The 13,511-nt window shown below is 55.9% G+C and overlaps 1 protein-coding gene across 8 annotated transcripts in view; it reads left to right on the top strand.

The window, feature by feature from the left end:
- Positions 1 to 13,145, top strand: part of HDLBP (high density lipoprotein binding protein) — a 75,352-nt gene extending 62,207 nt beyond the window's left edge. For 7 of the 8 annotated variants that reach the window (XM_045867576.3, XM_045867578.3, XM_045867582.3 and 4 more), the window contains 11 exons: positions 1,173 to 1,394; positions 1,483 to 1,701; positions 2,380 to 2,518; positions 4,029 to 4,183; positions 5,138 to 5,242; positions 5,425 to 5,559; positions 6,597 to 6,740; positions 9,493 to 9,678; positions 10,168 to 10,284; positions 10,475 to 10,603; positions 10,735 to 13,145. In XM_045867576.3, coding sequence (XP_045723532.1) covers positions 1,173 to 1,394; positions 1,483 to 1,701; positions 2,380 to 2,518; positions 4,029 to 4,183; positions 5,138 to 5,242; positions 5,425 to 5,559; positions 6,597 to 6,740; positions 9,493 to 9,678; positions 10,168 to 10,284; positions 10,475 to 10,603; positions 10,735 to 10,821 — 1,638 coding nt within the window. In that variant the 3' untranslated portion in view covers positions 10,822 to 13,145. Of the gene's footprint in view, positions 1 to 1,172; positions 1,395 to 1,482; positions 1,702 to 2,379; positions 2,519 to 4,028; positions 4,184 to 5,137; positions 5,243 to 5,424; positions 5,560 to 6,596; positions 6,741 to 9,492; positions 9,679 to 10,111; positions 10,285 to 10,474; positions 10,604 to 10,734 lie in introns of those variants that run through there. The other variant, XR_010410379.1, reaches the window with a different exon arrangement.
- The last annotated feature ends 366 nt before the right edge of the window (positions 13,146 to 13,511 follow it).

Here is a 13,511-nt window from a genome sequence, read left to right as displayed (position 1 = left end):
GGACAGCTGTGCCTCATTGGCGAACTTTGGGGAGAGTGCTCAGTCCTGCAGCATTGAGTGGGAAATGAGCTGTGGGTCTTCCAAGGAAGCTCTTTGTCAAGTTGAGGAAGCTCCCTTCTGCTACAAGTTTGCTGAGAGCTACTGCGGGAACGGGAACGGGAACGGGGGTGGTGGGACTTTGTAGGAGGCTTTCTCTGTATCTGTTGACATGACAGCATGTCTTTAAGCATATGTATTAGATTTTTTAAGTGTTTTTGGGGGGGTGTTTTGTTTGTTTTTTTAAAGTTTAACCTTGCTTTTCCGGGATGAGCCCCACTTGGTTTAGGGTTTAGGTATGCTGTCCTTCATCGTGTTGCTGGGCTAGGCTCACCTAGCTTGTTAGCTTTTTAATAATGTTGCTATTTTCCAGTGTCTGTGTCTGAAGATTCTCTCAGGGGTGTTTGGGAAATCAGCAGTTCAGAGATAACAAAATTCATTTGCTTGTTACTTTTTAGCATGCTGGCAGACCTTCTTTTCCTTTGTGTTTCTTCATGCTTATGCGCCAGGTTCCAGAATACAGGGAAGGAGAGGAGAAGGCATTGTGTGGGTCTGAGTCAGCCTGAAGGTGCATGTGCTCTCCTGGTGAATCTGCCAGATGAGCTGGCATCCTCAACAAGGTCATCGTGTCGGGGCCTTTGCTGGGGCCTGGCTTCTTGGTGTCAGATGAGGACCTTGGTTGGCTTGGGGCTGTCCGAGATTGAGATTGGGCCTTGCGGTTGGTGTGTGGGCTCCCCTGTAGCCCGAGCAGGGGAAGGCCTGGACAGGGAGCACTCTGCTCGACTTGGGGAGGAGCAGGAGCGCTGTGCCTGGGGGTGGGGCTGGCAGTACCGTGGGCTTACCTGCTCTGCCATACTCACTTAAGTCCCCTCTGTAGGTGGAGAGCAGCGTGCAGGGCTTTGTTTGGGTCACTGCCGGTAAGTGGCAGGACTGGGGCTATGAATGTGCATGCTCTGAGCCATCTCAGTGTCTGGACGGCAGAGGGGGCTGTAAGTACTTCCTGTCTGGGTGTCCATCCCTTTGTTTTGCTGAGGCTTGATAGCCACAGGCCTTTGTTCTCTAGGCCCCCTTACTTACCTGCTCAGGGGACCAGGCAGGTGGCACCAGGCCAGTGTATCTGGGATTGGTTTCCACAGCAAACCAAGAGTTTCACCGTTGACATCCGTGCTAAGCCAGAATACCACAAGTTCCTCATTGGCAAAGGGGGCGGCAAAATCCGCAAGGTGCGTGACAACACTGGAGCCCGCATCATATTCCCAGCGGCTGAGGACAAGGATCAGGACCTGATCACCATCATCGGGAAGGAGGACGCTGTCAGGGAGGCTCAGAAGGAGCTGGAAGCCCTCATCCAGAACCTGGTAAGGCCCGGTGGGCGCTGCACCTTGGTTGTCCTGTCAGGCTTGGTCAGCAGGGTCATTTACTTTTCCCCCTCCCTCCATGCCCCAGGATAACGTGGTGGAAGACTGCATGCTGGTGGATCCCAAGCACCACCGCCATTTTGTCATCCGAAGGGGCCAGGTCTTGCGGGAGATTGCTGAAGAGTATGGTGGGGTGATGGTTAGCTTCCCACGCTCTGGCACACAGAGTGATAAGGTCACCCTCAAGGGTGCCAAGGACTGTGTGGAGGCGGCCAAGAAGCGCATTCAGGAGATCATTGAGGACCTGGTAGGTGCCTGGGAGGGTGGCAGGGTTCTTGGCCCCAACAGCCAGGGGCAAAGCGAGGGGCTAGGGGCTCTCAGCCTCTGGCCTTCATCCTGACAGTTGGAGGGAATACTACTCCTAACCAGCGGCGTTTTAAAACATGATGAAATGCCATCTGTGCAAGGAACCAGCCTCTCTCCAAAGGGAAGAGAAGAGACGGAAGGGGAGGGCCTGTCAGAGCGGATCCACATGGAAACCAGTTGGGTTTTCCCTCCTGGCACTCCCCTGCCGCGGCCTGGGAAGTACTTCCCTGACCATCAGTCCCAGCGCCTCCTTATGGAGTCGTAGCCCCAGCGTTCGCTGTCACTGGCTCATGCAGCCACCCTTCAGGGACAGCACCTAGCTGTGCAGGACGCACAGAAATGGCTGTACTCCAGCTCTGGGCGGCAGCGAGCCTCGGTGCCATTTTGTGTAGATGGGTCATCAGTACTTTCTTGTGTCTGGGAAATGTGTCAGAAGGAGGCATCCCATTCGCTCCTGCCTCACTCCCCTCCTCTCTCCACCCTGTTGTACTTGGAGCACTTGAGGTATCTGCGGAGGACTGAGTGGAGGCTGGTGAGGATGTGCACTGACCCTAAGCAGTTAACCTTTGCCTTTATTTTTTTCTTTCTTGCTGTGCCCTGCACCCCCCCACCCCCCCAGGAAGCCCAAGTGACCATAGAATGTGCCATACCCCAGAAGTTCCATCGATCTGTCATGGGCCCCAAAGGTTCCAGAATCCAGCAGATTACTCGGGACTATAATGTTCAGATTAAGTTCCCAGACAGAGAGGAGAACCCAGGTGGGTCCCAGCGGTGAGCTCTGTGCTGAGTGGGGAAGCAGGAGGTGTGTGAATGGGCCCTGCCTGGGGAGTTCCGGAGCTTCCCTGGGACGTGGGCTCTCTCAGTTGCTGCAGGGTGATGGGTGCCCTTGTAGCGTCAGGAGGCTTGCAGCGGGTGATGCGGCAAAGGAGGGCAGAGCACCTGCGGCCTCTGAAGCAGGGAAGCACCCGCCCCAACTGCCACCCTGAGTTTGGTTCTGAGGCTTCTCACAAGTCCCAGGTGACCTGTGTGCTAGGGCTGCTTCCGCTCTGTCCACTGCAGCTGCCTCTCCCCCAGCACCCCCACTTGGCGGGTCTTACCCCTTGACAGGCAGGCACCCTGGCTGCCCTTCCACCACAGCCCCTCGCACCAGCGTCCTGCTTATCGCTTGGTTCTGCATGTGCCTCGGGGACAGTCGGGTGGTAGGCAGTCATGAGGTGACCTGCACAGCGAGGGGTCTCAGAGCTGACTTTCCCAAGACCCGCCTCCCGCTCAGGCTGCAGCCAAGTGTGTCGTCTTTTTGGACTGATCTCGGTGGATGCGTCTGGTCCGGTTCGCGACGGTGTCCACTCCGTGTGCTCTGTCCTGTACAGAGCTGGTCGCGGCCGCTGACTCTCTTGTTGCCCTGAGAGCGCACGGGCTGTTCTGAGTACATATGGAGGAAAACTGCATAGGATAAAGATGTATTTTCTACCTTCGTTATTCAAATTCAGTTTGTTTTCTTTTGCCCCCCCTTCTTTTATGCATACGGTCATTTTTTCTAAGTCATTGGAGTGTACTCTTCAAACTTACCTTTAGTGGCTCCTTCCTGAGAATGAGAACCTTTTTTTTTTGACGTCATTTGCGATAACTGGGGCACATCTGTCATCAGAATCAGAAGATCTAACAGTATATGGTACTGTTACCGAATTTAGTCGGTGTTCAAATTTTGCCACTTTGGAAAGTGTCTGCAGAGCCGACCTTCCCCACAGTTGGGTGCAGGACTGTGATTGCTTCGGCGTCCCACTGTTGCTCGTTCACACTTGTTCCTGTTGTACAGACTGCTGCATTCTGTCCTGCCCCACGAGCCTTGCGTTTGCGTTCGGGTGCACACCTGGTCCCCCACCAGCCGGCGTCTGTGTCAAGTGTCCTGTCCCTTCATCCTTGAGTTTTGCTTGCTTGCCTCCTGGCATAAGAAGCTGGTGCCCTCTCCCCTCCTCCCTCCCAGCCTGTGTCGTAGGCCCCTCCCCACGGCCATGTCCCAACCCCAGGGCTTGGGCTCTAGTCTCCTTGCCCCTCAAACACAGTGGGTACCGTACCCCATGCCTCCCACACGCCAGCCTCCAAGGTAACCAGCTCCGCCTGAGTTGAGGTGACTCATGTCCTCCTGGGAAGCCAGGCGCGTATGGGTCTTCCCTCCCCAACCCCCCAGCACGTGGCGGGTGCTTCACACGTGTTTGCCTAGAGGGTGCAAAGTCGGCATGTGAGCTGTCCCCCCTCTCGTCTCCCCAGTTCACAGTGTAGAGCCGTCAGTCCAGGAGAACGGGGACGATGCCGGAGACGGGAGGGACGCCAAAGAGGCCGACCCTGGCTCCCCCAGGAGGTGTGACATCATCATCATCTCTGGCCGTAAAGAAAAGTGTGAGGCCGCCAAGGAAGCCCTCGAGGTGGGTGCGGCCTGACACTGACTGCCGGTGGTGCTGGTCTCACTGGCCTGGGGCACAGAGCCCAGCACCTGGGGGCTGCTGGCGGGCACGGAACTGACGGGTTTCAGTGACAGCAGGGGGCATGTGGTCTCCAGCCTCGGTTTCCTTTTCTGTCACATAGTGAACCAAATCTATCTCGGACTTGTAAGGATGAGTGCTTTGTGCTGTGAATACTTAACTGAGTGCCACCTACCTGTTGGGCACTGTTTTAAGTGCTGCTGTCATCTCTAAGACCCACGTGGGCTTGGCCACAGTCTGTCTTTGACATCAGTGAGGCCGGGAGGCAGGGCCAGCTTCTGCATCTGAGCCCCACTGGTCCACCTCTGTAAGCCTCAGATTGCTCTGGTTTTTTTCCTGGCTTCAGTTTGTTCTGTTTCATTTTGTTTCTGTAAGTGGTCTGTCACATTTAAGAGTGTAAGCTTGCGGTTGACTTTCTGAAAGTTTGCCCTGTTGGCATTAATCTTAAAAAAATGGATTCCATGTTTTGTTTTGTTTTGTTTTGTTTTGTTTTGTTTAAGAGAGAGCGTGCACGCACAAGCAAGCAAGCGGGGAGAGGGGCAGAGGGAGAGAGAGAATCCCAAGCAGACTCCCCAAGTGTGGAGCCCAACGCAGGGCTTGATCCCAGGACCCCTGAGATCATGACCTGAGCCGAAATCGGGAGTCAGACGCTTAACCAACCACCACCTAGGTGCCCCTTGATTCCATGTTCTTTCTTTGTGTCTTCTTTTGAGTTAAAAGCCTGGGTGCTGGTCTCAGTTTAAGAGTCTCATGCTCTACCGACTGAGCTAGCCGGGCACCTTGGTCTCAGTTTAGACGGAACAGCATGGAAGGTTCCAGGAAGCTCCCTCTAATTCTCACAGGGTCACTCTGCTCCCCGCTAGCTCTCAGGCCTGCCCCTGACCGTCTTCCCTGCAGGCACTGGTTCCTGTCACCATCGAAGTGGAGGTACCCTTTGACCTTCACCGGTACATCATTGGGCAGAAGGGGAGCGGGATCCGGAAGATGATGGATGAGTTTGAGGTACCATGATTTGCAGTCTTTCCCTGGAGCCAGTGTTGGGTGGGAGCCCTCCCGAGGGCCTCTGGCAGTTCGGCCCCTTGGCGGTGCACCTTCTTCCTGCTCTTAGCCGTGCAGCAGCCGGCCGCCCCTGTGTCTTCGTCCAGGACCCCATCTACATCAGGTCCATTCCTGTTTCCATGTAGGTGAACATCCACGTGCCGGCGCCGGAACTGCAGTCCGACATCATCGCCATCACTGGCCTTGCCGTGAATTTGGATCGGGCCAAGGCTGGCTTGCTGGAGCGCGTGAAGGAGCTGCAGGCTGAGCAGGAGGACCGGGTGGGTGTCCGTTGGACTGTGGGGGCGTCCTCCAGAGCTGCGGTCCTCGGCCTTCGTCTTGCCAGAGCATCACCAGCACCCTGACCACGCTGCAGCCAGTTTGGCTGGGTGACTGGAGGAGGACCCGGCCGACCCTGTCGTGCTTTGTGCCCAGTGGCCTCTCTTCAGATGCGGTGTTAGGAGCAGGGCACTTTTCTCTTCCATAAGACGGCAGCAAAGTTAGATTCCCTGTTAGTTAGTACTTTTTTTCAAAGTAAACGTGCCATGTGTGGTGCCTCCAGCCACACGGGAAAGGTCAGGTTGGAGAGGCCTGGGAGCCGTTGCTGCGAAAGACCCCCAAACGTGAGTGGTGTGGTCCAGGGGGGGTGTCCGCGGGCCCACGTGGACCTTCTCACTGCTCGGTTTTCCTGCTTTGAGGAGGGTTCAAGACCCACGTGCCCTCTGGAGAGCTGGTGTTGGAGGGTTTCCTGAGGTGAACGGTGTGGCCGGGTGCTGTCCCCTCCAGAAGCCCGGTTACAGATGATGTGGGTCACGGGCTTCCTGCTGCGGAGGATTTCCTGGAGTCGTGTTGGGGATACGGCCCACAGACCTCACACACCTGAGTGTGGTTCCAACGGTCTCAGCCTCTGGCCACGGATGTCTCAGGCTGGCTGGCCCGCTTTTCCTTCAGGCCTGCTTTTCTACCCCAGCCTTGAAAGACTCCCTCTCCCCGCCCCCTCCACCCACCCAAACATTTTTATACTTACTCATCAGATCCCTGTTAAACCAATTAGAAAGTTGAGCTCAGAGCTCACCACTTGCCACGCCAGCCTTGTCGGCGCCCGAGTAGTCCTTTCTGAAGGGTCTGTGCTCTTGCTTACAGGCTGGTCCTTGAGCTACTGGGGTGGGGTGACAACAGAGGCTAGCAGGAAAGCAGTGTCCAATTTTTGTCGCTGGGGATACCTTTGGGGTCTAGGACAGAAAGGGGGGTGAGTCACGTGGCTGTGTGTGATGGTGAAGGTCGGGCTTGAACTTCTCCACCCTTGTCTTATCTGTAGGCTTTAAGGAGCTTTAAGCTGAGCGTCACTGTGGACCCCAAATACCATCCCAAAATTATTGGGAGGAAGGGGGCAGTGATTACACAAATCCGCTTGGAACATGATGTGAACATTCAGTTTCCAGATAAGGACGATGGGAGCCAGGTAAGAATGACTGCTTGGGTCAGACTCCATTACCGGAGCATTTTGGGGCAGATGGACTCTTGTAACCTCATCCTGACCTGGGAGCAGTGAGCGGGCAAGCTTAGGATGTGCCCAGGTGGGTGGAGAGAGGGCAGAGTGCAGAGTGGCAGGTCTCTGAGGATCGAGTTTTGGCTTGGGCTTTGGGCCCTGTCTCGGTCCGTGTCAGCCTGCATCGCTGCGTGGACCTGGGGCACTTTTCCCCTGCCCACCTGGTCATCTTGGCAGGCAAGCTGGGGTTCCAGCTGGGTCCCTCCCATACAGTTGTCCCCACAGGTGCAGTCCTCCCCCGCCCATCACTCCCCTGCCTGTCCTCTTGGCTGCCACAGGGGCCCCTTCCAGCACAGTCTTAACGCACAGCGGCAGCCCAGGCTCTGCATCTGCTGCAGTGGTGTCCAGAGCACCCAGAAATGGTCTGCTTAGAATCTTGTGGCCAGCAAATCCCAACACGCCTCTACAGACTCTGGCCGAAATTTTGTTTTAAAGATTTTATTTTGGGGCGCCTGGGTGGCTCAGTCATTAAGCATCTGCCTTCAGCTCAGGTCATGGTCCCAGGGTCCTGGGATGGAGCCCCGCATCAGGCTCCTGGCTCAGCAGGGAGCCTGCTTCTCCCTCTCCCACTCCCTCTCCCCCTGCTCATGCTCTCTCTCTCTCTCTCTCTCTCTCTCTCAAAAAAAAAAAATCTTTAAAAAAAAGATTTTATTTATTTGAGAGAGTGAATGAGAGAGAGCGAGCACATGAGAGGGGGTAGGGTCAGAGGGAGAAGCAGGCTCCCTGCTAAGCAGGGAGCCCGATGCAGGACTCAATCCCAGGACTCCAGGATCATGACCTGAGCCTAAGGCAGTCGCTCAACCAACTGAGCCACCCAGGTGCCCCAGACTCTGGCCTTTCAACCTGCATCCATGCACTGTGGCAGGCCGTCTGTCTGTACCTTCTTCCTCTCCCCAGCCCAAGTCTGTGAGCTGCACAGTTACCTGAGTTCAGAAAGGCAGGCAGGCCTGTCGGGGCTCACCCCACAGCCCCCACCTCTCCTGTCTGCCTCCTGCCTGGTCCTACCTTCCCCAAGTGCGTCCTTCTGTCTGCCTCTGCATTTCTAACAGACACGTTTACACTGCTGTTCTTTTTTATTCTTTGTGGGGTTTTGTTTGTGTGTCTGTTTTTAAGCTGTATGCCTAATGTGGGGCTTAAACTCATGACCCTGAGGTCAGAAGTCAACTGCTCTTCTAATTGAGCCAGCCAGGTGCCCCTCTAATTTTTAATGTTTTTATTTATTTTTTTAACTTTATTTTTTTTATAAGATTTTATTTATTTGAGAGGGGGAGAGAGAGTGAGTGAGAGCCCAAGAGCAGGGAGAGGGAGAAGCAGACTCCCCACTGAGCAGGGAGCTGGATGTGGGGCTCAATCCCAGGACCCTGAGATCATGACCTGAACCACCCACGTGCCCATAATTTTTAATATTTTTAATACTGAGAATTCAGTTTTTATTTATTTATTTATTTTAAATTACTACATTTTTATTAACTATATTTTGGGGGCTGTATTTTTTTTTTTTTTTAAGATTTTATTTATTTATTTGCGAGAGAGAGAATGAGAGACAGAGAGCATGAGAGGGAGGAGGGTCAGAGGGAGAAGCAGACTCCCTGCCGAGCAGGGAGCCCGATGCAGGACTCGATCCCAGGACTCCAGGATCATGACCTGAGCCGAAGGCAGTTGCTTAACCAACTGAGCCACCCAGGCGCCCCGAGAATTCAGTTTTTAAACTCCTCACCTTCACTATGTTTATTTCCTTCAACTTTTCTATGTAAAGATTACACTTTTAGTTGTCATTTGGGGTTCAGACCACTGTGGTTAATATTTCACGAGCCGAAGAGGGTTGGGTGGCCATATTTTCTTCATACGCAGCCTTTTCCTGTGAGGGTTATGCTTCCGCTGGCGGAATGTTCTGGTCTTGGTGTTTGGCGAGGCGCCCGTCAGCGGGTGGCAGGTGCTGGGCATCAGGGGACTAGCTGCTGCTCTGTGGTCTCCTGTGGTCTTTGTGGCCTCTCTCCTGGGCAGATCTCGAAGCGTGTGCTCTTCTGCTTTGTTTCCAAGTGTTTCTGCTCTCTGGTCCTTTGTTCCGTTGCTCTTGTTCAGGTGTAGTATGTTCTCTCATCTTAAAGAACGTGGCGTGTGGGTGTGATTTTGTGTTCACGTGTTCCTTGTGCCTTGAGTCGTGTCTCTGCGCTGCCCACGCTCTACAGATGTGGTGCCCTCGCCTCTCTGTGTGCATGTAGGAGGGAGACCCTGAGCTGGGGCGCACTGTGGCTGTGGAGTGCTGGCCATGGTGTCTGGAACCTTCTCTCCAGGTCGGTCTGTCTCCAGCAAGACACCTCCAGATGCAGGGCCTGGGGTCACCAACACTGTGCCCCCTCCTGCAGCTGTCTTTGTGTGCAGGTGCCCTTTCTTTTCCCGTACGTGTCTTTGTGGTGGGGGTGGGGGTGGGAGGGGAGTGGGCAGGAGCTAGTAGGCGTTGTTGACCTGTGTTAAATCAGCACCTGATGTTCTTTTCTAGCTTTTTTTGGTTTTGAGCAGGTCAATGTTGACCCTCAAGGTGAGGCCTACCTCACTCAGCCCGTGCTGCCTCTTGTCGTCTCACAGATCTTGTCTGCTGGGTTGGGGCTCCCAGCCTGGAATTTCTAGGGGCGTCCCCTCTTCTGACCAGTTTTTCCTTTCTCAGCCCCAGGACCAAATTACCATCACAGGGTATGAAAAGAATACAGAAGCTGCCCGGGACGCCATATTGAAAATTGTGGGTGAACTTGAACAGATGGTTTCTGAGGATGTCCCATTGGACCACCGTGTTCACGCCCGCATCATTGGCGCCCGTGGCAAAGCCATCCGCAAAATAATGGATGAATTCAAGGTGGGTCCCCAGCCCAGCCGTGGAGGGGTGTCATTAAGTTCTGGGGGCGCTGTGGGTGCAATGGGGCACGTGCTTCCTGCTCTGGCGGGGGCACTTCCTCCCACACGGGCTAGTGGAGGGCTCAGGTCTTCCTGCCTCAGCTGCCGACCTCACTTAGGGTTTGGAAGGGAGACCTCTGACGCTCGGGTGCCTGTCCCTGAGTTGGTGAGGCCGTGTGGAGGGCACAGCCGTGTGCCGTTGATAGCGTTGGACGGGTCCTGCACTGGCCGCAGGAGGGGCTCCCCCACGGTGCACCAGCGGCTTCTGTATGTGTCATGTTATGCTTAGCTCTGACGTATAGGACCTTTGCCTCCTGAAAACAAGGTTAACTTGGGAAAACTCCACTAGAAACCCACCATTCCCAACCGTGCCTAACCATGAGCCTCTGGTTCAGAGACCCCAGGTGGAGGGCTTCCAGCCACCTCCAGCTGCTGTGCGTGCTCCTTCCAGGTGGACATTCGCTTCCCGCAGAGTGGAGCCCCAGACCCCAACTGCGTCACCGTGACGGGGCTCCCAGAGAATGTGGAAGAAGCTATCGACCACATCCTCAACCTAGAGGAGGAATACGTGAGTTGTGGTTGGGCAGCAGGTCTATACCTGGGACACCCCGCCTCTGACTGGCCGGGGCTGACAGCAAGGCCATGTGCATTTGCTCCCAGGGGCATGCCGGGTGCAGGGTCTCCCCTGAGCGAGCCTGGTCGTTGTGCATGCCTGCTGCAGACCGACACCCCCCCTCACCCCCCGCCTGTGCCCACAGCTGGCTGACGTGGTCGACAGTGAGGCCCTGCAGCTGTACATGAAGCCGCCAGCCCACGAGGAGTCCAAAGCGCCATCCAAGGGCTTTGTGGTCCGGGACGCTCCCTGGACCGCGAACAGCAGCGAGAAGGTCAGATGCTGTTCTGGCCCTCCGTGTGCCCTGGGAGGGGGGAGCACCTGCGAGCGGCACTTACCTCTCCATTTGGGAAGCTGCTCAGGTGGGAGCTCCTTACTAAAGCTGTGCACTCTTTCCCCCTACAGGCCCCTGATATGAGCAGCTCTGAAGAATTTCCCAGCTTTGGGGCTCAGGTGGCCCCCAAGACCCTCCCATGGGGCCCCAAACGATAATGATCAAAAAGCAGAAACCTCTCCAGCCTGCTGCCCCAAACCCCACCACACATGGTTTGTTTCAATCTGACCCAGCAGCTGGACCCTCCGTAAATTGTTGACGCCTCCCCCTCCCCGAGGTCTCGCAGTGAAGCCGGGCGTGCCAGCACCCCGCGTGCGCTCAGGACCTGCTCCCTGACACCTTTGCTCTGGGACGGCTCTCCACTCTTGTGAACACTAACAGAGGTAATTGGACATATTCCTATAAGCGTCCTGGCTCATCCAGCATGTCAGTAAGGCTCTGGCCTCCACTGTGAGAGCTGCACAGCTGTGGCTGAGTCTACTTCCTGTGTCATGACCTCAGGAAATAAATTTCCTTGACTTTATAAAAGCCAAAACGTTTGCCCTCTTCCTTTCCCACCTCCTTTCCTCCCTCTGCCTGCCGTCCAGACCCTCCTTGTCAAATGCAATCCACCTTCTTCCAGCTGCCAAAAAGCCCACTTAGCCCAGACCACAGGGTGGGGAGGAAGACCCAGTGTGCACACTGGGAGCACCCGGACCCAAAGGAGAGCCGCGGTGGACCCAGAGGGGACCAGAAAGGCAGAAGGGTGACCCAGGTTCTCGGGCGGTCTTGGCTTTACACACGTTGGGTCTGAAAGCACCAAGTGTCTCCACCCCTGCACCACACAGCGCTGGAGGCCCCAAGTCTGGTGAGCGAAGCCTGAGGACAAGGCTGCAAGTCTCCATCTGGGTCCACTGTGGCTGGCGTGGTGGCCTGGTGTGGCCTGAGAAATGTGGGGACGGAGGGGAGGCCCGCAGAGCAGCGGGGTAGACCATCCACTCCTCCCTCGTGCCCACCCCCACATGTGGCCAGGTGTTGAGTCGCCTCCTTTCTACCTCAGAGCCAGCGTGGCGCGGTCCCATGCTTAGGGGAGTGCCGCCCCCAGCGCTCTTCAGAGGTTTCTGGTGGTGGCATGTTTGCTGCAGTGCAGGGGCTCACCCAGGCTGTCCTCTCACACATGCCCAGCTGTTCTGTGTGCAGGCTCCGGGAGTTGGCTTGGAGAGGCAGGCTTCGTAGTCCTGGGGTGGAGAGAGGTGGTCGGTTGGCCTGGACCAGAGGACCAGCTGCTGGTAAGGGAGGGTCTGCTCTGTCTCAGGTGCGTGGTGGGTAACTGGGTGTTGGACCCCAGGCCTTGGCGAGACAAAGTGCCGCCCCCCCGCCCCCCCCCCCCCGATTGTTGAAGGTCTGCTCTGGAGAGGAAAGGGGGCCCCGGGCAGTGCAGAGGTGCCCGTGTGCTGTGTCGTGTGGGAACAAGGACGGGCCCTTTGTCTTGCTGTCTAGCCTCCCCCCTCCCTGCCTCTGCCCCCACAGAGGCGACTGGGCCTTGTCATGTTGTTCCACCCCGAGATACTGGAGTTCCTAGGGGCCAGACATGTGACCGACATGTGTCCCGCACACAGCCTGCGCCACCCCTGCGCCCCCATCCTTCACCCTCGAGCTCCATTAACTGAAGCTTGGTGGTGACCTTCTGACTCTGAGATTCTGAGTAGACTGAGAATCGCTTGACAAGTGAACCTTGAGCTGTCTTCGCAAGCTCCCGTCCACTGCGGCAGCCTGCAGTGTGCCCGTCTCTAGGAGCGATAGACGGGGGTAGGGGAGAACGCGCACTTCAGCAGACAGGCTGGGTGACCCCAGAGCAGGCCCGGTGAGGAGACAGGGAGGAGGGGCGGCGCTGCCCGGCCTTTCTCCAGGAGCACCCCCTCCATCTCTTGGGGAGCCTGATTGGGAAAGGGCACCTCCTCTCCACCTGCATGAGGCTTGGAGACTTTCCTGTTGGCCATCTTGTTCCCTCTGCCTGCCCTTCCGACCGACTCCCACGGCATCTACCCCAACCCCTCTTCCCTTGGTCTTTTCTACAGCTTCCTTCCGCCACCCCCACCCCTGCCCTTCCCTAGAGGTAAATTTTAAATGTTCACAACAGGTTTTTTGCACATTTGCATTTATTGCTAAATGTTGTAGATGCAAACCTCCCCTCCCTTCCCTAAACTGTACTTGGGATCTTGTGTGCTCTGTTTTTGGTGGTGGTTACTAAAGATTGCTTGGTGACCCTGCCCAGGCCTGGTCTCCTGCAGCCACCTTGCTTCTGGGACAGCCCTGGGCAGGGTGGGGTGTGCGTGTCCATTTCCTTTGTTGAATGTCTTCCATATCATGTGTTTCCATAGCTATGATCCGTCCCTTGGCCTTAATTTTGGAATCTGGAGATTATATGCAAACATGTGTAAAGGCTTACGAATATGGATGACACTGGAATTTTATAAATTCTAAAATAAAACCCAAAACCGGATACAGTGTGCTAGAATTCATTTTGTCATGCGGCATGTCTTTTTTTGGTCCCGTGGAACCAGGGGTGTCTTCAGCATGCTCTTGAGTGGTAACTGGATATCCATGGATAGTTCTAGTCTCTGGTGTGATTCCCCCAGCTGGCGTATGTGGGAGGTGGATCGGTGCCCTGAGAGCAGACAGGCGAGGGGCTGGGAGGGAAGCAGGCAGTGGGCCCTGAGCAGGGGTGAGAGGAGCCACCTGGCCTGGGGGCTGGGAGAGACATGGCAGGGAGCAGCTCCAGCTGTTGCTGCTACAGTCAGCTGGGCTTGGGGGCCCCCAGCCAGCACCTGGGAGGTAAGGTGCATGAGCAGAGGCCCAGGGTCACTGA

The sequence above is a fragment of the Mirounga angustirostris genome, unplaced genomic scaffold (genome assembly GCF_029215605.1).
Source record: "Mirounga angustirostris isolate CCGP_5_RB_7025 unplaced genomic scaffold, mMirAng1.0.hap1 SCAF_3, whole genome shotgun sequence".
NCBI classification, from domain to species: Eukaryota; Metazoa; Chordata; class Mammalia; order Carnivora; family Phocidae; genus Mirounga; species Mirounga angustirostris.
This window is presented reverse-complemented; position numbering and strand designations above follow the sequence as displayed.